The sequence below is a fragment of the Vicugna pacos genome, chromosome X (assembly GCF_048564905.1).
Source record: "Vicugna pacos chromosome X, VicPac4, whole genome shotgun sequence".
NCBI lineage: Eukaryota > Metazoa > Chordata > Mammalia > Artiodactyla > Camelidae > Vicugna > Vicugna pacos.
Genome location: NC_133023.1, coordinates 78,578,494 through 78,603,296, shown reverse-complemented (window position 1 = coordinate 78,603,296; position 24,803 = coordinate 78,578,494). Strand labels below are relative to the sequence as shown.

General features: G+C 43.5%; 1 protein-coding gene across 2 annotated transcripts; it reads right to left on the bottom strand.

Moving 5' to 3' along the window:
* Positions 1–216: 216 nt before the first annotated feature.
* Positions 217–24,484, bottom strand: CAPN6 (calpain 6). Of its 2 annotated transcripts, XM_031675459.2 has the most exons (14): positions 24,345–24,408; positions 21,530–21,626; positions 17,913–18,092; positions 9,054–9,185; positions 7,819–8,027; positions 7,142–7,334; positions 6,398–6,591; positions 6,065–6,142; positions 5,771–5,957; positions 4,069–4,191; positions 3,688–3,890; positions 2,992–3,113; positions 2,485–2,621; positions 217–1,881 (listed from the first exon to the last, which is right to left on the bottom strand). In XM_031675459.2, the coding sequence occupies exons 3-14, from the start codon at positions 18,075–18,077 to the stop codon at positions 1,699–1,701; spliced, it is 1,926 nt and encodes a 641-aa protein (XP_031531319.1). In that variant the 5' UTR covers positions 18,078–18,092; positions 21,530–21,626; positions 24,345–24,408; the 3' UTR covers positions 217–1,698. The 2 variants fall into 2 exon arrangements, with proteins under 2 accessions (XP_031531319.1, XP_006215240.1); XM_006215178.2 differs by lacking the exon at positions 21,530–21,626 and having other exon boundaries at positions 24,345–24,484.
* Positions 24,485–24,803: the final 319 nt, after the last annotated feature.

Below are 24,803 nucleotides of genomic sequence, written 5' to 3'. Positions count from 1 at the left end.
ACCCTGTCCCCACCTGGATGAAGGACTACACAGTGAGAACACAGCCTAGGCCTCTGACTCCATCAGTCTTGGGTAGTCTTGCCTCCTTCAGTCACAGGAAGCTTTGCCCCCACCCTCACCCCAACCTCTAACCGCTCCGAAACAAGTTTCAGCAGATGGCCACTCTTGCCATCTCTCCTGTGCCATCGAATCAAATCAAGACTGGTCAAGTTATTAAATGTGAACTTTATTGTGGTTTGGATTATGTAAGGCAGTGTGGTGAAGGCACCGCAGAGGTTACACAGACTGAAAAACATGGTTAAGAAAGGAGCGAGCAAAAAAACCCTATGAAATAATTTTTTAAATGATCGCGTGCTGGACTAGACTACGTACTACAGCTAGGTTATTTTATTCATCATTGCAGAAGCGTGGAAATATTGTAGGAGGTGAGGGGTCGGGGGGGTTGGGGAAAGGCTTCACGGAGGAGGTGGTATTTATGCTGGGCCTTGAAGGAGGGGTAGAATGTTGATGGAGGAGATGGCGGGAAGGGCATTCTAGAATGACTGACTCTAGAGGAAATACCGTAGAAGTACTGAAAGAAACAAGAGGGCAAACAAACACCCCCAGGGAGCGAAGCTTCCCAACTGAGAGAAAAAGCCTGAGGGGTCTGGGGTGGGACCCAAAGTCTCAAGCCCCCAGATGGGGTCTTCAGTACCAATGATATTAGGAGGCACAGGACAACGAGCTTGTCAACCTAGCAGCAGCAGGAGGTTTCACATTGCAGTCAGGGGCCCCGAACTGGCTGGGGTGGAGACTCTGCCTGGATGGAGTCTCTCATCCTGGCAGTGGGTGTGGTCCTTCGTCATCCTTCCTCTTGCCCACTGACTGCCTGAACGGTAGTTCGTGCGCGCCTATGTGCGCGTGTGTGAGTGTAGGTGTGTGTGGATGGGTGGGGGACCGAGGCTCTGTCTCCCACTGCAGCTTCTTCCACTTTTTCCCTCTTGTGGCACACAGCTGGCTTCCACGGAGCTGGAGCTCAGGCCCTTCCTGCTGTCTGAGCCTCACCAAACTCCAGCTCTTGATTAAGCACCTAGGAAGCTTCCTCAACATGAAGTTAAAACCTACTATGGGGGGGTGACTGGAGTGAGGGCAGGACTACACTTTCCGGAGGTGGTGACTGGTGGTGGTGGATGTGATGGTGGTGGCGGTGGTGGTACAGGCTGGGGACGTGGAAACAGGCTCTGGCTGCTGGGTGAAACGCTGCTGGGGGGACAGCTGCAGTGTTCAGATCGGAGCTAGGATGTCAGGCTAGACCAGCTTGGCCTCGATCACCCCTCCTCCTTCCCAAACATGCCCTACAGGGAAATTAATATTGAGCACCTGAAAGCAGTAAAGATATCAGTAGGGTGTCCAGGCTGTTGTTGTTGTCCTGCTTGAATCTCACCCCCGGAAGCCCCAGAGATCCTTCTTTGGCAAACATCTGTCTGATCTCCAGATAGGACTGTCACCTCCCCCCGTCCAGCTGCTGGAGGTATATAGGTTACGTAGCTACTTACGCTACTTGGATCGGGAGGTATGGGGAACTTATCAGAAGAAAGGAAAAGTTAATTACTGTGAATTTCTTTCGTTCAAAAGATTATAAATCTTAGCTAAGAATCAGCCTCTGACAGAAAATAAAAGGGTGGGAAAGCTCTGTCAGGATTCTCTGGAGCTGGAGATTTAGAGCTCAGTGAGATCGTCACTCGAAATAACCTTGAAGCTGATGTGGCCTTGTTTCACTTTGGCAGTTGGGCCACCCTTCTTACGCAGGTACAGAGATTTCAGATCCCGGCAGTCACTGGGGTCAGCATCCAGAGTAACCTGCCCCAGGAACTGATCACAGAATTTTCGTCTGTTCCAGACCTGGAAAGACAAGTCAAGAGAATGAAGATGAGCAACCCTCTGTGACATTGGACTTGGCCTAGTGGCACCTAGAATCTAATGCTGACCTTAGAAAGGTCTGCTCAAAAACCAAGAGACTATCTCTCTTGATACCTCTCTGGCGAAGGGGAAGGTACCTGAAAGAGCAGAGACAAAAAGCCAGCAGACAGAGCTCTGGATCAACCTTGACCTCTGATATGGCTACCTAAAGGCAGCTGGTCAGTAGCACTAAGTCAGAAAAACAACCAAACTGTAGTGGTCTGTCCTGACAGGGCAGGATGAGGGTCATCTGAACTGGCACGTGCTTCCCCACCTGGGACGTTACAGTTCACGTGTTAACGTGTGTGTCTGCCAACATGTGGACTTCTGCCTATGATGAAATAAGCAGAGGAGAGGCTATTTAGGATGGAGATGAGTAAGGAAATCAGGGAATGTGCCTGGTGGGAGGTGTCTTTCAGTACAACACAAACAAGCAAAACACTGGGATAACCCTCGCTCTGTATCCCAGACATCTTTGGGTTACTTAGGATCTTAGTACGGATATTGAGTAGGAGACATCCTGGGGGATCCTGTTCACATTCTCACCTGCACTATAATAGGAATGTCAGTGGTCCTTCGGTAGAAAATGGCCTGGGTGTCAAAAATGGCATGAACAGTATTCTTTTGAACTGGAGAACGGACTTGCTCCTTTCCACACTTGATGACCAAATATGGGTTTACAGCTGGAACAAAGTAACATTTATTTTTAATGTAGTGATTAAAGTTCTCTTTTTAGATAATCAAGAGACTATCTCACTAAGTCTATTCTGGGACTTTTAGCATAAGACCCACATACCAGAATGACCTAGGACTTTGGTTCTTACTTCCCTTTTCTTCTCTATACTTTATATAGGAATAGAAAAATAAATACTAGCTAGGCCTTGCGCAAAGAAGCTTATATCCCATTTTCTGCCTTGGTTGACACTCATCTAGACTTGACTTCTCTAGACCGAAAATACCACTGGAGACAATGATTTGTGAGCAGCTTTTCTAACCATGTATGTGATACCTGGGACTGAATTTTGCCTTCCCAGACACCCCTGCAGTTCTTACTTTCATTGGCATACTTCTTCTCCAGGCCCTCGGCACTGTGCACTGTAATCTGGGTGACAACCTTTGGGTAGCCACGAGCCAGATTCCAGCAGGACATCTTCGGCATGTCCAGAGTCAGCTCCCTGGAACATCAAAAAGAAGACACGTCATTGATGACGAACGTCCTTTGATGAGGAGATAGGCTTGCCAGAGCAGACCTTGTTGTTGAAAAACATGAAATGCCGAGTGACCTAGCCCATTCCTCTGCAGACATGCCTTATATTTTATGAGTATGTTTTCCTTTCCCCTTGCTTTAAGGACCAGCAGATAAAGATCAGAGTAGGCAGGGCTGGGGTGAAAAGGTAGCTTTGGTGACCCAGCACTCAGAACATAACAGGGGATCAGTGAGGAGTGCCAGCTGTTTAAGAGAACAGACAGTTGGCCAGAGAACAGAAGATAAAATATAAGTGGAAAAGCTTAGGCTATAGGCCTGTTATCCTTAAATGGCTACTCAGAGCTCTGAAGCTCAGACCTCCACAGGAAATTTCTTGTAACCCACCCACTTCGAGAAATATTTCTCCTGCCATCATTTCCGTTAAGTCTGACTTGAACAAGTTGTTCCTTTGAGTGTTCGCATGGTGGGAAAGGGCCAAGGGGGTTAGGAATGGAGGCAGGGCAGAGAATAGGAGTTGGCAGGGCTGGCCAAAAAAACAGAACCTGAGCTGGACAGGCACTTCAGAGAAGATTCTCAGGAGAAACTCGCTGGTGCGGCCATGCTGGAACATGGTTGGGACGAGCACATAGTTGCCCTTCTTCAGGTACTTGCTCAGAAACACGGTGCGCGTGTCAATGTAAGTGGAAGTCCCAGCACGCTCCTGGATGTAGAGGTGGTGGAGGCGGAACTTGCGGTTCATCTCCACCTGGAAATGAAGGAGACTGAAATGCTCCACTCCATGCAAATCATAGTTTTTGCATTGGAGGATCCTGGCTCCTCTACTTTCTTTATCTCTGGACCTGTCTTCATTCCCCTCCACCCAAGCCATCCTAATTTTGACACTGTTTGCCATCATTCTCTCTGCTCCAAATGCCCATTCTTACCTTGAAGAGCTCAAAGCCAATGATATAATTGTCGGGTCTTCCCATGCGGCGGTAAGTACGCAGGTCCTTTTGCTGCAGTGACATGATGACCTTGTGCCCATCCTCAGGCACAGTGAAGATGTACTAAGGGAAAGAGGCCAGCAAGGAGCTTAGTTAGTGCTTCCATTTCAGAGGAACCAGCTCAAATTTCAGGGAAGAACACTCTGCCTTGGGAAGTAGAGATTTGGGTTATTTTCTAGGTTTTACCATTGACCAGACAGTGAGGCCTGGGATAATTCCTTGACTTGCTAAATGTGTTGAGAGAGACAACTTCTTGCCTAGGCCTTTGATACCAAAGAGGGTATACTTCATTTTAAGAAGTTCGGTATGGTCTTGAGTTTTCTATTTCCAAAGACAACATTCTTGTTTGACTTGACCTGTCACTGAAGTATCACCCAGGCTAGCCTCCTATTGGCAGCCTTTGTGGAGTGTGACTCGTGGAAGGGCTGGATCCACTTCCTTGGCAAATTGATGCTTTGCTACCACCATTTTAAGGAAGCTGCATGCGTGATTACCCAAATATTATCTGGGGAATCATGGTACCATTGGGAAATAAGACCAAAAGACATCACATTTTTCTCACTGCCTCTGTCTCCGTCTGTCTCTCTTTCTCTATCTCTCTGTGTCTATGTTTCTCTCTCACTCTCTTTCTCTCAGTCTCTCTTTCTCTCTCTCCTAGTAAGAAACAGGAAATAGATGCAGAACCATAGACTCACAAGGTCCCCATAGGTCCATCCTGTGCAGGCATTCAAACTGTGAAGCCAAAAGGGCCATTTCTCCAGTTTGGTATATGTGCCTGATAATTAAAGCATTTCCAGGGTTGTAAATCAAGGGGGGTGGTAATAGGAGCTTTCTTTTCTTTAGGGACAGTTAAGGTAGAAAGGATGGAGAAAAGTCAATCAGCCCACCAGCCTTAGTATCCTTTAAAATGGGTGACCAGTGAGGTCCATGGAAAGAAGAGACACACCCAGGTAAGGCTGCAATACAATCAGAATACTTCTCTCCTGTGGGTTAGCTCATCAGCACATTTGGCAATAAAACCATCAAGGTTATTATAGGTTTAGGCTTTGGATGTATGGATTTTTTTTTTTTTTGCTTTGGTGTGTGTCCAGACTAGACCTCTCATGTGTCACCTGGAATAGCATTATAATGGGAGATGGATGGAATGGGGTCATTAACAGGGTATCGATTCAAATCTTGGGAAGAATGACTTGGTGTTCTAGATGAGAAAAGGGAGGCACAATGATGGGTTTCAGAAGAATCACCTGCATGAGAAAGAGGGCACCTATAGTAAATGTGCACCCAAGAGAGCAATTAGGAAGTAAAAAAAATGAAAAAGAATTGAAATGTGGCTGGGAACAGATCCTTCTTCTCCAATGTGGGACCATCACAAGGAAGCAGGGAGTGTCAAAGAGACATACCAAGCAATATGGCTAAGAGAGAGGCAACCAGGGGAGGTGGCTTGGATTTGATAAAGTTGCCAAGATACTTCTTTGCAAAGAGACACAGTGCTATGCTTTACAAGCATCTGAGCCAATCCTTACGCATCTTGGTTGATGAATATTACACAAAAGCTGTAAATGGGAGAACCGATGTCAAAGAAATACTCCAGCTTCCTATTGCCTTGGTAACTTGAAGACAAAGAAAAATAATTGATTCAAACCTGGGGATTCTGCAGGAAAGTGTCACGGTTGTTATAGCAGCCTCCTGAACGGTTCATCAGGGGGTCATCATTCACAGTCCAGCATCCCACCACTGATTCCAGCTCCTTGCGGCCAAAAATAGGGTTGCTCACATTGCGGCAGACACTCAGTTCATGAAAGTTGCGGCAAAAGTCCTCCAGGCTCATCCTGAATGGAAAGAGTGCAGGAAACAAGTGCAGCTGGTACTTAATGCCTACCCCTGTAGTTCCATGTGGAAGCCCCAATTCCCTGAGCACAGAAAAACCTCTCCTCACCAAAACTCTCCATCATCAGACATAACAAGCCCCAGGTTCTTGCGATCTGCTGCCGTCAGTTGCTGCCACTCCTCAGAACTAAAAGCAAATGAGCAAAAGGATAAGCCATTATGTTTGCCATTGACTTCCCACAGTAAGCAGGATGCCAGAGGAGCAGAAGGCATGGGTACAGGGACAGCCTTGTCTCACCTCTGGCTAAGTCACAGACCCCACACCCAAGAAGAGCCCACAGATGTCACTAAGCATTGACAGCCCACTAACAGTCTGGAGGGATGGGTTGGGAGAAAGTATTGGGCTTTGGGGATGCAGCCGTCAAAGTGGAATGCCACTTACATCTCACTCCAAGGGCCACTCCATTCCTGTCTCCCCAAGGGGTTCCTCAGACGAATCATGTACAGCTTCTCAGTGCTGAAGACTTCCACAAGCCTTTCTCCAAGACGGATCTTGCGAATATCAGTCATGGTGTAGGTATGGCCCTTCAGTAGGCCCCAGTCAGTTTCAACTTCTTGCTCTTCCTGACTGGGAGACTGAGAGCAAAGAAAGATACATAAGGGCACAAGAATTGGCATACCCAAGGCCTGGCTCCTTCTTTTCATTGATTGATTTACCCTAGTAGGGTTGAAGCTAGTTCTCTCACGCAGATGGAAATTTGATCCTGCTGCCTAACTTGACACAAAGCAAGCCAGGGAAAGGAAATAAAAAATTTAATATAACAATTCAAACAATTCAAATGACCCACAGTAGTACATTGATAGGAACAGCATTAAAATTTGGTGGGGCTGGTTTATTCTTTAAGCAAACAGCTATAACCTCCACACCTAGAAGCAAAGGAATAATTTAGCAGAGGCTATTTACATCAGCTTAGATGGTGCATTGGCTCCCAGTGGGATGACTGGTACAAAAGGGTAAAACGTTGAAGTTCCTTAGCCTCTGTGCCAGGGCTCAGTGCCTATTGTTAGCTTTCTGAGTTTCTTAATGGCTTGTCCTGGATCTCCAGGGTAAGGGTGATGTTCCTCACTAAATGTTATGGTCTCCTCTGCCAGAAGTGAGCAAAGAGCGGTTTTGGTGAGTACAAACCTCAATGGAGCAACAGATCAGACCTCCTTTGGTAAATGTTTTGTACAGTTCTCCAAACAGTTTGTACTTCTCCTCAACAAGCTCAGTGTATCTTCCCTTCTGCATGTCAACAGTTTCAGCCAATGTGCCAGTGAAGTCCACGATGATATCAGTGGTGGTCAAACCATCCAGGGCTTCATAACAGCCAAGCAGTCTGGGGGTAAATAGGCAAGGTTCTTTGTAAAATAATTTTTCCAGGTCAAAGACATCTTGTTCCCCAAAATTAGAACACTGTTTGCCCAGCTAACTTTTCTCTAGGTATGAAATGAAAGCTATTTTGAGACTATCATCAGATTTACAGGCTTAGGCTAGGTTGATCTAGGACAGTCCATGCAGAATTTCTTTCTACAGGTAAATATTAGACAAAGAGAAAATCTGAGGCCATAATGGGATCTGTGGATCAGCAGCAGGAAGGGGAACCTGGGAGCAGGTAGGGGTTTACTGGAAATCAGAATAGCTGATTTCTTTCTCATCTAGGATTATGGAGGGCCCAGGCCCAAAACAATGCCTTGAATCTAACTGATATCTTACCCAATTTAAAGTTCAGGGCTAAGTTGGAAGGGCATGAGTCCCAAGACAAATGTGGCCTTTCTTTCCTCCTGTAGCCTGACCACTGACTAGCCAACCCTCTTCCTTACTTTGCATAAGCTTTTTCCAATAAAGCATTCCAGAACTCATTCATGGAGGTGGAGAAGGAGAAAACGAGATCTCCATTGATGGTGGGCAGCAAGTCATCAATCACCACTTCGGTCCATTCTCCAAAATGCCAGAAACGGAAGCGAAATATCCCAGCATATTTATCTAGTTTTCGAGGGTCCCATTCCTGCTCCTTATGGTTGGGAATTGTCTGGAAATATAAGAACATTCAATCAATCAACTTATTCACCAGACTATATCCAAATATCGAGATTACAGTTGACTTCTGAGAAATCCATGTGGCAACAGAAAACACACCAAATGTACTGGGTTTGGGTCGAGGTTAGGAAATCCCTGGTAGAGCATTTTTTTCCCACAACTTTTGCTTCCTCAGTTGAGTTTTGCTGACGATAATATTACCATGCCTTCCTTGAATACACACAGGGTGATTAGGGGCAGCAAGTTAGGGGTTAAATTATTTCCCACAGATAATCTACAAACATATGTCTACACAACATATTCATGGTTGCCTGTTTAACCACATAAACAGGCATTTTTAAAAAGCAAAAGCAATCAAAATACAAGGTCCCTGGTGGTTTCAGTTTTTAAAGATCTGTCGTAAAGATTTCATGCAGATTCCTTAGACTATAGAATTCATTCACATCTTGAATAAAATTACATTTGAGAAAATCTCCTTTTTAAATACAGTTACATATTAATCTTCTAAAATTGTTTTTCTGAAGAAAATGCTCTTTGTCCCAAGTCAACACTTCATTGCCTTGGACTCTAGCTAAATGCCAAAGGAATTTTTGTACTATTAATAATTTATGAGAACCTTTTCAAGGATCTATTTCCATCTTTCTCACCTTTTCTTTTATTCATATCTGTTAGTGACTTCCTGGCCCCTACTGGCTTTTTAACCTCAGTAGGTACAGAGAATACAAGTATGTGGAGCTACTGAGCCAAAGAACTGCAAGTGGCAAGAGATCAACTAATATGTGTGACAAAGCAAATAGAGTAAAATATAACCAGTAGAATCTAGGTGAGTATATGGGTGTTTACTGTAAAATTCTTTCAACTTTCTGGATTAACAAAAATTCTCATAACAAGATGGAGGGAAATCACCTCTTACTTCAGGAATTAAACAATCAAGAAAGTTACGAGCTGACTTTTCCTAAAGTTACTAAAGAAGACAAGAAGGTGGAAACCAAGTGAGGTCCCATAAGAGAGGGAATACCTTTGTCCAGTGAGACTCCTGAACAGCCAAACAGGAAAACGCAGAGACCATTGGCTTGTGCCCCAGTCTCCCTTGGATCAGCTGGTGGTTGCTGATATTGCCCACAATCAGACGGGGGTCATCGCAGATGTCCTGTAGATACAATAATTTGTTCTAAGAATCTGGGAATTGTTTCTCAAGAGTCAATGTGATTTACAATGTTGTGTCAATTTCTGGTGTACAGCATAGTGTTTCATTCATACATATATATATATATATTTTTTGTTGTTTTCATATTCTTTTTTCACTATGTGTTACTACAAAATAAAATGTTTGTAGAAGGAACTCTTTTTTTTTTTTATTAATGGACGTACTGGGGATTGAACCCAGGACCTCACACACGCTAAGCATGCGCCCTACCACTGAGCTATACCCTCCCTGCAAGCAGTGAGCTTTTGAAGCGGAGAATGTGGGATTAGCACATTACATTCTGATCCTATTTGTCAGGATGAGATTTTCTGAAGCACCTGTGGTTGGAAGGATGTTTGCATTTGAAAGACAAGGCCTGATGGAGGTGGACATTAATGCTTCTCCTTCTCTAGGAAAATGAGTTAGGAGACCTTATACATGAAGCCCTTTCCTAACATAAAGCAAAGGCAACAGTGGTCTCCAAGGCAACTAGATTTCTGCACATCTTTGGATGAATACGGATGGCAGCAGCATGAATAGCGAGTGGTAATAGACCACGCACAGGAGTGTTTCAGCAGACGCACTTCCCACAGCAGATGTTCTGTGGGAACTTGGACAGAGTAGGCGCAGTATTTGTTTAGGGTTTATGTGTGTGTCTTTCCTTAACATATCATTAGCTATGCCATTCCCCTGCAAGTAGGAAAATGAGACTCAAACAGTACAATTACAACACAATATAATGAGGGTACAGGGGAGGCATTTTCAAAGTATTATCAGTGCCTAAAGGAAAGATCCCCAAAGTTTCCCTGGTGGCAGACAGAAGAGATTGCATAGTGGTGGTAAAGGTCAAGACGAAGCCTTAAGAATGACTAGAGTTAAGTAGCTGGACAAGGGAGAAGTATGGAGGCATAACGAGTAGAGAGACAGGCATGGACAAAGGCAGAGCCACGTACGTGACACCACATAATTGACTACATGACTGAAGGACTCAGAGTATCAGCACTTGCAGAGTTCAAAGGCAGGAAATACCAATGAAGTCTTGGGTAGATGAAGAAAAGCTCGTGGAGGAGGCCGTTGGCCAGTACCTTGACATTCTGCTTACCCAGCAGAAATAAATCCTAGTCTCAAATGGAAAGAAAATCTAGACATATATCCTTTTAAAAATTATTAAATAGAGACAGCTATATTTTTTCTGGTTCTCAAACCCCCTTTTTAAATGGACATAATTCTCCTTGATGAAGGGTCTGGTCTACAGAATAAAACATTCCTTATATTCTTTAAAAGCCAAAATAACTCTGGAAAGGGATAGGCATTCTGGGCAGGGATAAGTCCAAACTGAAGATTAATTGGTCATCCCTCTGCCAAAACGAGAGAGGTGGGTTGTCAGCTTTGGATTTTATGGTCTTTTTTTTTTTTAGATGCATGTCTGGTGTCTCATTGTAACTTTTTTGTCTTAGGATAAGACTTCTATCTTACTTAATTTTTAAATGGGTTGGGAGCTGCCTGTTTTGCCACTTATTGAACATAAAGCAGGTATGCTGGGTTATTTAGATCCTGATATCCTTTCTCTTCTGATTGTTTCTTTGCCCCTTCTAAGATGAAACTAAACAAAGTTTCTCCTTCCTGGGTCAGGTGTTACTATTGTATTTGGAGCAAGATGTAAAGTTACACAGTGATTTCTTGGTCTTAGATGACGCATATAATAATTTCCTATCATGTAAAAACAATAAAGCGAACATTGATATGTGGAGAAGTGTGCTTTTAGCTTATTAAGGTAAATTATTTGCTGGTTTTATGTAGAGTTATTAGTGCTTGAGGTTACATTACAGTGTCTTGAATTTCCACAAGGCTTTCATTTCACAGCAGGGATCTAGGATCAGCAAACACTTCTGGCATGTCAATTTCTACTTAAGACATAAAGGGTCACGTAAATAAACAAAAACATGTAAGCAAAACTCAGATTGAGGAACTGGATAATTATTCTCCTGTAGACTAAGCTGAATGTGATTTATATATATATAAAATACATAGTATATATATATATGGTGTGTGTGTGTTTATGTATAAACTTGTGTATAATCATGGGAGAATATACATTTGGATAAAAAAAATCCACTTTATTTTCTATTTCCTCTCATAAACTGGCTCATGCCCCAGTTTTATTTTACCTCTCTTCACACATGATGGTTGGCTATTTAATAATGGGTTTTAAAAAATGATAAGCTAATCGTCCATAGACTGTCAAAACTGGAAGGAATTTTAGAGACTATTTAGTCAACCTATTTATTTTACAAGTGAGGAAACAGGCTCAGAGAAGGGCAGTAAGTTGCCCCTCCTGTCATTCAGCTAGTTAGTAGACCTTCGATGGAAATTTTAGGTTCTTCAGAACCATATACAGTTAGAGAAGGAACCTCTGGACCTTAGCTGGTCCATCCTTTTGCCTTCAGGTATATCAGTGGCCACCACATGAAGGGTAATATAATGTGGCTCTTCAGGGATGGAGATGCAACTACCTCTCTCAATCATCCATCCCCGTGTTTTATGCCTCTTTGCTTAACGCTTACCTGGAAGCTCTCCATTGTTCTGGAAGACTGACTTAACACATGTCTCAGCTTTTGGTTCCAAGCTAAATATCACCAATGAGCTTTAATCTCTTCAATTTAGTCCATTAAATATGAATCAATCTCTCATGTATGTCAGCACCATGATGTGAAACAGGGGAGAAAATTTTTATTAAGCCACCTTTTTTTTACCTCTTTAAAGTGAATGACTAGAAAGCAACTAAGAAGGTAGAGAGGATAAAGGGTAATGAACTAATGCAAATCCAAAAGCCAAACAGACTTTTTGGTGACAAATTTGAAAACAGTGAAATGGCTATTTATTGGATTCTCCTCTAGATTTGGACAACTGGGTCTCCTCATGTGGAGGTGAGGAAGCAAGGCTAGAGAAATTTTCCTGCAAGTCAAAGCTGAGATGCGGAGTGCAGGTGGCGTATTTCAGCCCAAGCTCTGCTGGAATGGTAGGGAGTGGAGAGGGAGGAGAGGTCACAGCTCACACAGTCACATATTTGGGTGGCTTGAGAGGTAGGGAAGATTGCTGAACCCCTAATGGTTCCCAGCTGTGTTGGCAAGTTGACGTGATGATTGACCTGGGCTGTTTGTCAAGGTAAAATAATTTCATGGGGGGAAATACACAACAAGGAAGCCGAGCACCAAGAGTAAATCCAGGAATGGTCTCTACATAACCCCATCCTGAAGCCAAAGCCTTCAGCAAGCAAAGTAGCTTCTCTAGAAAATAAGTTTTCTTAGCTGAGCATTGAGAGACCCTCCCATTGACCTTACCTCATCTCCCTCCCTAGAGACCTCTGCTGGGGGTGGGGGGGGGGGTTCAGGCATACAATTATAAGCCTTGGAGCCCCACATGTGTCACTCTATGTGGATCTCCTTTCAACTACCACGTTCACATCTGCAGCAATTATTTTTTTCACGCAGGTGAAATTTGCTGACAATAAATATTGAGGTCCGGGGTAAACCTCAAGAACCACAGTAAAATGAAAGGCTGCCTGGAAAACCAGCAGCCAGAAGAGTGGAGGCACTTTCAAAAGTGCTACGCGCAGTCTAGCAATACTGTGGGGGTGGTGGCATGGACACTTGCAAGTGAGGCTGGCCCTGCAGTAAGTACATTATGACTAAGTCCAGGGCTATAAAGAGTCTCAGAGCTCAAGGCTGCCATTCAGGACCTGAGGACTTTATTGATAGCCTAAGTAGCCATTATCTTATCCTTAGAAAATTGTACCCTCCCAAGACAAGAGAGTTATAGGTGGACCTAGGCTCAGGGACCAATGGTAGACCAGTTGCACAAGGAGTCCACTTTACCCACTGGGGAGTTTTGCTTCTGCATGAAGATCTTGTCATTGGTAAAACATTCTCTTCCTTCCTAACCTCTCCAAGGAAAACTCAATATGGAGCCTGAGAATAACATGTTAAGCCTAACTTTCACTTCCAAACTAGACAATGAAGTCACTACATAATTATCTTCTTATCTGAACCTTCTGCTAGAAGACTCCAGGTATAAATCCCAATCTGCTTTATTGGGAAGAATTTATATATCCATGCAACGGAAGACAGTTCAATAATCAAAAGGAACAGATACAAGCTACAGCATGGATGACCCTTGCAAACATTATGCTAATCAAAAGAAGCCACTATATTTCCATTTTAAGTGAAATGTTCAGGATAGGCAAATCTAGATAGAAACTAAAAGTAGATTAGTGGTTGCCTGTGACTGGAGGGAGAAGGGGTTTACTCACCGCAAGTGTGCACGGGAGATCATATTGGGACGATGCAACTGTTCAAAAACTGGATTGTGGTGATGTTTGCACAACTCTGTACATTTACTAAAATTCATTGCTTTGTCTACTTAACTAAAGGTGAATTTTCTGGTATATAAATTGTACTTTGATAAAGCTGTTAACGCTTTTGAAATTCAGAATCTATAATAAACAGGATAGATGGAAAGAGTATGGGACTATTCAACTCTCTTCAACTGTATCAGCTGCTGAAAACAGTACTACTCAGGTGGAAGGTCATGGTCTCTGGGAAGAAAAAGAAATCCATGAACAATCTAGGCCAAAATTACTGTACAGAGGTGTCATATTGAGCTGGGTATTGGAAATTTCTATTAGCACATTCCTGCACGTGCAATCTATCACCAAGGCCTGTATGTTCTGCTTCTAATGTCTTCTCTCAACCTTTTCCTTCCATTCCTACCACCTTTGCTTTCATCCAGAACCTCACCAGCCTCTTCCCACACAATATACCTCCAAGGAGGATATTCGCTAGTGGAAGATCTGAGCAAGAGCAATGGTAGTGAGGGTTGGACTCAAAACTCAACAGAGAGCTGACGGATCTTGTGCAGGTACCTTTGCTTCCCCCTCAGCTGGCTGTGCAAATCCCCACGAGGCCTTGATCCATTTTAGTCAGAGATTAGAATTGTCTGACACTATCGTAGCTGGGCATGAGTCAGTCAGGGAAAAAGCCAGAGGTGGGTAAGAAGGGAGAGTAGTCGGAGGGAGCTGGAGAAGAGATTTTCTGTGGGAATTTGGCAATGAGATTTCAGCCTAAAATTCCTATCTGCAGGAGATTTCAGCCTAAAATTCCTACGTGCGTCTTATGATCACACTGCAACTCAGTATAACTCAGCTCTTAGAATTGACTAAAGCTTTGTATGTTGAAGGCCCAGGAGGATAGGAAAGTTCAGGAGCACATGTTTCAGGCAATATGCGTGTGCACACAGGAAGTTAGGACAGTAGCTGGGGGCATTAAGGAGAAGGATTTTCCTCTGGAGGGTATGAGCAGATGAACTGGCATTGAACAATTGCAAAACACTCTCATAATCCCTGCCTATTTAAAGTGGCTCCTTAGGACACAGCAGGGAAATGGCCAGTGGGATGAAGGGGAACTCAGTCCTGCCCTAGGATGGGGGGACTTGATGGAGTTGGTTGGTTTGATGAGCAATGGTGTTTACAGACATGGACACTTATAAAGGTAGAGGCTTTTCAACACAGGAGGGGAAAGAGACGGAAAATATCAAGTTAATTGTGCCTCTTCCATTTTAGGGACCTCAGAAAATAACCCTGGTGGAGTACGAGGCTGTGTGGCATGCCAAGGGGACAAGATGTCTGTAAGCTTCCCTGCAGACGAGGATCTCAACCTTGCCAATGAGATGGGTGAGTCCAATGACCCATCTGGTCTTCCTGAGCCAACTTAGAGAGGCCTAGGGCTGTCTCTCTGCTTCTCTGATGGGAGGCCAGAGAACTTTGACGTGGTTCTTGACCACAGGCTTGGCCTCCACTCTAGCTGGAAAGGAATCTACAGCTTTTTGAGAGACTTAGATGGTGGTCCAGAACGTTGTTTTTTCCCCTACTCCCCACAAGAGGCCCCCTCCCCAACCACTCCAAACCACCCTGATCTCCCCTTTTTCAAAACCCTACATGATCTACTGTCTGCATGCCTGAAAATGGCACTTCCTGTATTCAGCATTAATTTATTCTTTAACTCTTTGATAGCTCAATATCCATCTCTTCAACTAGAATGGGAGTCCCTCGCCTCAGGCCTTGTCTGTATTTTGCACAGAGGCTGGCATAGAGTAAGCGCTCAATAAATGTTTCTCAATTGACTCTCCCTTTGGGCTTAATTAAGACTAAGCTCAGAATATCCCCTCAAAGAGGAGAGTATGGATCAATTAATGGATGTACAGCATCAACATAGTGAGGAGGAGTGTGAGAACTCGCTGGAGGGAAGGTACATACTTTATCAAGAGACAAGGGCAAATCTATCTCCCTGACATGGTGGCACAGTAGAGTAAAAGCTAATACAGGTGTAAAATGTCACAACCACTTTGGAAAACAGTTTGGCAAACTTTCATAAAGGTAATATACCCCAAACAAAACAAATACAGGTTTTGGAGTCAAGTCTGGATTCAGATCCCAGCTTGTTAGCAGTCTGAGTCTGAGAAAATTTTTGTCTTCTCTCTGAGACAGTTTCCTCAACAATAAAATGAACATAGTATCTACCTTTATTTTTTACACCAGAAAAAAGAATTCCACTAAAGTGATTTTTAAGATACCTACCTTGTTAAGCCATAGCAAATAAGGATGAAATGAATGTATAGAAAACTCCAAACACAGTATCTGGGCCCATAGGACGCATGCCACAAATGCCTGTTTCTTGTTCTACTCATCCCCATTCACTCTCTCTTCCTGACACTCCCTCACCTTGGAAGGGGTATTGCTTGCCTCAGAGGCAAGATGGAGTATTGCCATGGTTATTTAAGTTTTTTCCTTCCCTGCTAATCCATCTAGGACTCAATCCACAGAATTTGGAAGATGAAGGCTAAAGACAAAGGACTGAGCCAAGACAGAGGAAGAAGGATGTGTCTAAAGACCGGCCAGGACAGGAAGCACTGTTGGCTTGGATCACATCTGAGGAATGGCTTCAGGTTGGCTTGCAATTTTACTGCCCAATAAGATCTTCCACCTCCTCCAGGACCTCACCCCCATCCATCATTCGTTCTTTCTTCCTTACTGTTTACTCCTTGGCCTATAAATATGTTCAGGTCTTAGTTTTAAAAGACACCCTCCTCCAGAAAACCTCTTTCAATTTGCTGCCTTCTTTTCAGCTACTTCTTCCCTCTTGATCTCGTTTCTTTCATACCCAACCATCAAAAAGGATTGGTGCCCCTCATTATCACCATCTACTCATAAGAGTGGCTCCCTAACATGTATTTCTACTTTCTCCATGCATTTCTGAAAAAAAAATCTTAACCTCTCTGCATACTGAACTAGTGGCTAGTGAACTATGCTTATGTTCTGTAGGGATGTCAACAACTGGAGGCCCAGAGGCCCAGCAGGAGTGTAATCTTCCTTCTGATGGAGAGAACTTCTCCAAGTCTTATATTCTCACTGGCTATCATACTTTAGAGGCAAACATTCAGACATGTCCTTTGAGTCCCACAGAAGACAAGAACCTTGAATTGACCAATGTATCTTAGCACCACCTGGTGGCAACCTACATAAACAGAAGTAGCTCTTGGAAGAACTCCCTTTAGGAGTTTAAGCTGTGGATATCTCAACTAAAGAATGCTAGCTTGCTCATGGAAGAAGGCAGACCTTGAGTTGGTGACTGAGATGGCTCCATAACAGTGCTCCAAAAGTTACATCGTTAAATAGGATCAGAAGGCCCAAGATTTTGCATTTCATAACAGCCTTCTGGGGCCTATATACCTGGTCACCCACTTTGGGAAGAAGCCCAGGTTGAATAGCCTCCTATCCAATTATACCCTTTAGATATAGCAAGATTGCTAGTTTTTGGTATATATTTTTAAATTGAAGTATAGTCAGTTTACAATGTTGTGCCAATTTCTGGTGTACAGCATAATGCTTCAGTCATACATGAACATATATATATTTATTTTCATATTTTTTCCCCAATCCTTCAGCCCCTCCTGGCACCACCCCAACTGATTTTCTTTTTTTTTTATTGCTATTTATTCTCCAGATTCTGCCATCTTATCATTTTACACATTGACCTCCCACTCATGGAGGGCTTGTGAAGGAGTTCTGAGATTTGCTCTAGAGATACAATATACAGATGTTCCACAGAGAACCATAGTGACCACTAATAGGTGGCGAAAGAGTTACAATCCTATTTGGATCCCACTTTGCTAATTGTGGGAGGATACAGGTGATGGTATCCAAAGAGCAGCAAAGAAGCCTCCCTCCTGTAATTCCGACTCCATCTTGTTCCTGTAGAGTTCATTTCATGTCTGCTCATCATAAGAGGAGTTTTTCTCCTCAGTGGTCTCAGATGATCCTGAAGTTGCTGTGATAGGTAACTCAGTAAAGAGACAAGTGTAGAGTTGCTTTTTGAGTTACCATATTTACTCAAGTGAACTTCCAAAAGAAAACAAGCACGGTATAGCTGTTTTTTGTTCTAAGTTACTAAATCTGACTAAGATGCAAGCTTCCTCAAGCTAGAGCCAGAAGCACAGATCCATAAAACCTCTCATTTGAAAGTTGTCTTCTCAACTGGTCTATACGCAGTGGGCTGTGTCAGTTAAATAGTGGAGGACGAAGGAGACTTATGATGAAAGAGATCAAGAGGGAGACAGAAATCGGAACAAGAAAGTTACCTGGGGACGCTTCCACACCACCTTCCCAGGAAGCAGTCGGTTGTAGAAAAGTGAATCATTCTCAGGCAAAAAGGTTGGATCACAGAAAAGTCTACCATCTCTGATGCATTCCTGCTTCAGTTCCTGGTACTTCTGGTTTTTGAAGAGCTTCAGAGGAGGACCCATATTGTCAAACTATGTCTAGAATGAGAAAATTATTGTTATTGAAGGAAGAAGTTCTCAAATCTTTGAAAGATCCCCTGAGATTAGACAAATAGTCATCATCTCAGCGGTTTATTCCTGGAGCTAGGCACTTCAAGTTTAGCTTTAAAGGAAAAGTCACCATTTTCAGGGAAAGAAGGGTCCAGGTTCTGCAACTAATTAGTTTGGGGCTTGGGGTAAGGCACCTAAACCATTTCAGGGTCTCAGTTTCCCCATCTGCCAGATGGGGTAATAGGGACTTTAACAACCTTATCAGAAAAATAGATAATAAATGCAAAGATTGCTAGCCAAACATGGGTGGTTATCATTTAAAGGGCCATCTTCCATTTTACGTGGCAAGGAGGAGTTCAAAGCAAAGAACAATTCTAAATTTGAAGATCAAAGGGAAAAATTGCTTTACTATATTCAGAATAATTTGGTGCCCTGAAGGGCCACACACTTTGTGCTTGAGGGGAGAAGCAGCCGCTCTCACTTCTAACAAGCCCTTTTACACAATTCCTTCCCTTTTATCATGAAAGAGCTTTGCATTTTTATTACTGGCCAGGAAGGCTAATGCAAGAATCAGAGCTCAGCAGATGGCCTCCAAAGACAAGGAAAGATAGAGAGATTGTATATGTTTTTTTTTCTTCAAAGTCTAGTGTGCAATCATTTGCCTGCGATAAAAGGCAGACTCCAAAATTCAATTACACTAATTTGGTGGACAATAGATTCTTATCCCCTGGCAATACACTGTTGCTTTCTTTTCTTAAAAAAACCTCACATGCCTAAACAGAGAATTAATCTAGTGGATCTTCAGGCCATGTCTATCAGAGTGCCCCGCGCTCAAATGCCCCGAACAACTGGTTTTTATGAGGGTAATTTGAAAGGCAAATTTGATTTTAAATAGCTTTAGGGTGATAAAAGGGTTTTCAATGCCTTTGCTTGATTCACAAAGCTAGATTTGTAATGATTTTAATGACCCTCTCAGGACAGTCAATGGTAAATAAGAGGGGGGTTGTAAAATTTACATGACACCAATTATTTCAAAAATATAATTTAAAGATAACTGTGTCTATATGTTATGATTGCATGAGGGCTGAAACAAAAAATCAAGCTAAGGTCAGAGTGTCTGCTAAAAAATGGATGAAATTTGAGAAAAAAAGGCTAATTAGCACTTTAAAGACTGTCTGTGTAGGTTAACGCAGCTCAAAACCAAGTTAATAATGAGGCAGTTGCTATTTTATAAAAAGTGTAATATTAATCATACTGCTCTCCTATCTTATTCCATGTTTTTCAGTATTACATAGAAATGCCTTACTGGTAAAGAAGTCTCCCCACTTGAAAACCATCAAAAATTTTCATTCGCTGTTATTTGCCACCTACAACGTATGTAAACAAACTTACCCTTTCTCGGAATCCAAGAAATAAAAAGCTGAAAATAATCACAGTTTTCCCTAGCCTTATTTATTAACAAATCTTTTTCAAATTGAAGGCTATGGGACACCCTAAGTACCAAAATGCTTTTTCAGTCATCAGATTTAACTCTGTCCATGGGTTTTAAATATTAAAGTGTATTTCATTGTATTATTTGAAGTCATGGATGGTATCAATAATCAGTGTCCATGAAGCAGCGTCAGCGCCAATCTGAACGTGTGCCCAGACTCCTTTCTGCAGCCTTTGACAAATGGACCCCAATTTTTGCGTGTACTCCAACTTGTAACAAACAGTACTGTGCCTCTTGCTTTTCCTGGAAGGTTTGGTGGCTTGCCAGAGGCTGGGGACTGTAAATGGGGGATAGTCTGGGGCAATTAGGATATTTTGTTTGCCAGAACCTCCTAGTCCCTGAACGTTTTGGATAAATGAGTATTTCCTGTTCTTGGGAAGGCCTTCTGCCCCAGCCAGTCTCCCCTGTTACTCAGTCAAATGGCAAAGCAGACAGGAGCCTGCAAGGGAATCCGTGTTATATAAAGCGGGCCTGTCTACAGATAAATTGAAAAGAAAGTCAAGTTGGATTTTCAAAACCGGTATGATCCCAGTAGACTTTATCAGAGGCAGAATGCACAGCTGGTGGGGATAGGCCAAGCCTTTTGGGCGAGGGCACATGCATTTTGGGAGCGCAGGGGAAATAAGGCATAGCAAGGTATCAGCCTCAACTTTTGACAGGCTTTCATCAGGGTACAACTGTAGTCCCATCCCTGTCGGACTTACAGGGTAGAATCGACCCCAATTTCTGACTAGGTAAGAGGAGAACTGTCTTCCATTCGCTGTGACCTTGGTTTCTTTGTGCCTCAATTTCCCCATCAGGGGAGTGGGGTTATTTATCCTGCCCTCCTTACACTGTGGCTGTCCCTAATAAGGCGGTTAGTGTACAGGTATTTTGAATCAGTAGCAAGGGCTCTATACATACAAGAGACACACTGTAAGCCCTCTCATGGCCTGGCGCTGGGCACCCGGCCATTGTTAAGGAAGTATTTATGGAATGGATGAATGCTTTATGTAGAAAATTAATGTTTGTATAACAATTTATCGTTCGAAGGAGGCATTTTGGTTCCTGCTCTCCTCATGGCAGCCGTGGTTAGTAGATGTTATCTGTGCCCTTCACTCTGTATCTGCAGAAATGGCAGCTGAGACAAGAAACAGCTAGAAAAATAGTGGGGCCGACTCAAACCCAGGTCTGGGTCGTGCCAGATTTAGTGTACAGCTTTCCATCACGCCACACTGCTTCTTTTACTTACTGCCTTCTTAAAGAAGGTTTTTTTTTTAGCTCAAATGAGGAAAAACCCTCCAAAGCAAACATGATACCTAACTTAGAGGCATTCTGCCTAGAATTTATTGCCATGGTGGCTATTGAAAAGGTCCTTTATTTCCGCGGCTTGATGATCATGGGAGAATCTGAACCCTTCGCATCCGAGGGTTCATCAGTTAGGTCTCGGAATACTTTTGGAAACCTAGAAATGTGTAAGTTGGGGTCGTCATCAACAATTTGCCCTGCCAGCGCGTAGGAGAGTGGAGACAGGAATATGTCTTCTTTGCTATCTGACTGCATCCAGCTGTGAAGACCTTTAGGTTAGAGAGCACATAAGGAAAGTCGGTAAACAGAATCAAAGCTGGGGCTTTAAGTATCAACCAAAGAGAGCCTCTAGCTAACAAAGGAAATGTGCACACCCAAGAAGAGGGATCTTGTGTCCTGAGAGCTAGTATTATGGGTGGTTGGGTGAAAAGGAGTGTGGAGTTTTGCACTGAGATAATGGTCTTAAGCAGCACTGTTTGAATAGGGATCCACCGCCCAGAGATAGGTTATGAAGGCCGTGTGGACCAAGGCGAGCGGGAGGGGTGGCTCCAGGGTGTGGAGACTTAGGAATTGCCAGGGGATGTGGAGGGAGCCTGCCACGTAGCCCACAAAGCTGCAGTTAGGAGCGCGAGCTTTTGTTACTCACCGGACTGGAAAGCTTGGGGAGCTGGACAAACTCCTAAGAAGAAAGTCATTTGTTCTTGACCTGTGGGTCAGCCTTAGAGTAGAAACCGGATTTTGCTCTAAAAAATGAAATCTGCCTCAGTTTATTAGAGAGAGTTATTATCTGATAGAAGAAATCCAGCCTGCGGTTTACAAATTGTTTTTGATTGGGGTGAGTGGGAGGGGGAAGGAGGGCATTTAAGGGGGAGAGAGGGAGAGAACGTGGCCCTGGGGGAGCTATTTCTGGCTGGTTTCTCCTTTTCCCCAGTTTCCCCGTTTGTGCCCCAGTTGGGGCCAAATCGGAGGTAAAAGCAATTAGAAGTTTGCAGAGCAAACCGAATACAGAAGATTTAACTCTGCCCGGGCATGAAGTAGCAACCACTTTAACCACAGTCAGCAGTCCCTATCCTCACTCCTAGGGGTGGTGTGATGAGAGAAATAGGGCTTGGAGAAGAAGTCATAAAAACTCAGCATCCACATGTTACACAGAGAATAGTGCTTTCCATGTCCACACAGGCAGAGGCAGAGCCACACCTATGGGCATGCATCTCCCTGGGACGTATGGCTGTTCAGATTCAAATTGTTGACCAGATATTCTGGGATCTGAAAGGGACCACCAAAGTCCTCTGATCCAGCCTCGTATAGGACACATCTACTCTGCCCAGAGAGAAGATTCTGTTCAAAGAAATTTGAAGAGAAAAAAGAGCACAAAATTTCCTTTAATTCCATTGTTGCAGAACTTTATCAAAAAATAAAAAGCAATTCAGAAGCACAAAAAGAGCACAGGTAGTCAGGAGATCCAGGATCAAGTCCCAGATACCAGCATTTAATGTAGATAAAACGTCTCTGTCCCTCAGTTTCCCCACAAGAGCAATGGGAATAAAATGGCTTCCTCATACACCTCGGGGTGTTATTGAGGAGATCTATTATGTATGTGAACATACTTTCTAACTGTTAAGGATAAGACCAATGTAGGACAGTAGTAGTAGGAAATGCTTGTTTTGAGCAAATTAAATCCCTTTTCTGCCCTTAGTGGAAAAATGAAGCGATTTGATCACATACTTTAAGTAAAGCACTCACAAACATCTGAAAGACCAATATAAAATGGCCCCTCCACCATTCAGTACCTCCTCTCTCTTCCCCCTTTCTTTTTTGGCTGACTTGCCCCACTACTCTATGTTTCCCTCTTGGCTGAATAAGCCCATCCTAAAAGTCTAATTTTACAGCCTTGTGAGACTCTAATTCCAATTTTTCTAGAATGTTGCACTGGCTGGACTCTTAGAGATACATCACTTAGTCCAACTCCTTGCTTTTACAGGAAGGTGAAGGGACTTGTCCAAGGTTATAGAGTTAGCGACAGAGTTGGCACTAAAACCCAGACCTCCCGACTCGTTTTACCACAATTAAAAAAAAAAAGGAGGGGGAGCCCCTAAACACAAAACCTCAAGACACTGCTTTTGAAAATGCTTATTGTCCTCTTCTTACAAGAATGCACTTAGGAGTTTTGGTTTTGAATTGCTGTCAGAAGGTGAGATGATTTCAAATCAAGGCTAATCAAAGAAACACTGTTTGGGGGTCACAAAGGGGCTTTTTCTGCTTTTAATTTAAGAACTGAAAACTCCCAAGGATACAGAAAGCCTGTTTTTAACCTATTCCTGACTACACAAGTGTTTAGACTTTTCCCTAGCCTGCTAAGGACTCTAAGGATAAATAAAGAATGCGATTCAAATCCAAAGTATTCACGCACGCACACATGCGCGCGCACACACACACAAACTGCAGGGGGAATGCAAGTTAATTAGCCACCCCCCCCATAGAATCTTTTTCTAAATTCCTTCAGACTATATACAACGTCCTTAATTTCAAAAAAAGATTAGCAAATGAGACATTAGTTGAATTTCAATTAAAAAAATTGATACAAAGCAGGATGCTTTATCCTGAAGCCAGAAGTGACTGTCAGGATGGCAGAATTTCTTTAATTTCCCATATGCTTCTCACCCTATTTCAAGCCCCAAATCCTCAGAACCAATTTTCAGTTGCAGTGCTCCAATCCTTTAGCTGGCCTCTTCTCACCCCAGGCTGCTCTGGTCAAGTAGCCAGGTTAACCTCTTAGAACACGAGTGGCCATGTAGGGGAGTGGGTGCTGAGAGAGCCCCAACTGCAAATCAAAGTTTAAACCAAAGTGAGAATCAGAGAAGAATAAAACCAGGCTGGGCAGGGGCTGATCAGGAAATAGCCAAGATCAACCTGTCACCGGGACAAGAGGACCCCGGCTGTGCAGACAGGACAACTCTGCTGCCTTTCCCTCCCATGTATGATGAACCGCCCTTGCACCCCCACTTCCAGGGCTTAAAGACCTTTTGCACATAGTGTGACTCCAAGATGTGCCTGCGTTTCAATAATTTGCCCACAGCTGTGGGTCAGTAGAAGCTAAAATGAAGCCCTGGCGAAGTGGATTCTCCCTCTCACATCTCCCTCCCAGGTTTGTCTTTCTTTGCCAGGTATTCTGAGTAACAGAAGACCAAAAAAAGAAAAAAGTAAGCAGATATCACCAGAAAAAATCTCATTGCCAGACAACCACAATTACCCCCTCTACACCCCAAAATAAGCAATCCAAAATTCCGCTAGTTTTGAAGTTTCCAAAGTGCTATTATGCACACACATTCTATGCAGACAAACCATAAAATTACAGTTGCAGAGTTTACCTATAAAGTTCAAGTTTCTTCACCTCTTTTAGACACTAAGTTATCCAGCAAATAAAATTCCAGGGTAAGTTTGCTCATGTCCTCTCTACTCACCTGAGTTATCCCAGGAGCCTCGCTGCTGCCGCTGCTGCCTGCTGCTGCTACCACTGCTCTTGGCCAGGTAACCCCTACAACGTCTGTTCAGTCAGTGCGGCTGAACAAAGATTCTGGCTTTCTTAACCTGAAAACTATTTGGGCTGTACCAAGCTGTGCTCACAGGGGGGAGGTGCCTCACAGAAAATTCAGGAGCCTTTGCCCCGCCTAGCAGTCAGAAGCTGATCCCGAGTCAGGAGGAAAATCTGGAAAGCGCCCCTACCAGATGTGCAGATGGGATGCCCACTCCAGATCCACCCACTCGCAAACTGAAAAACCCAGGAAGCCACGTTTGAAAGCTCTTTCTGTTTCCAGGGAGAAACAGAACCTTCAGGGAGGGGTCTGAGAGATTTCTGACTTTTCTGTCCCAGGGTTAATAGTGCAGACGTGGACTTTACTCGAGAGAAGACATGGAGAGAA

Coding starts and splice junctions, on each gene's coding strand:
- CAPN6 (XM_006215178.2), bottom strand. CDS start 18,077: ATGGGTCCTCCTCTGAAGCTCTTCAAAAACCAGAAGTACCAGGAACTG. Junction 3,891..4,068: donor TTGGCTTTGAGCTCTTCAAG/GTAAGAATGGGC, acceptor CTTCATTTCCAG/GTGGAGATGAACCGCAAGTT. Junction 1,882..2,484: donor ACATTCCTATTATAGTGCAG/GTGAGAATGTGA, acceptor TTGTCTTTCCAG/GTCTGGAACAGACGAAAATT.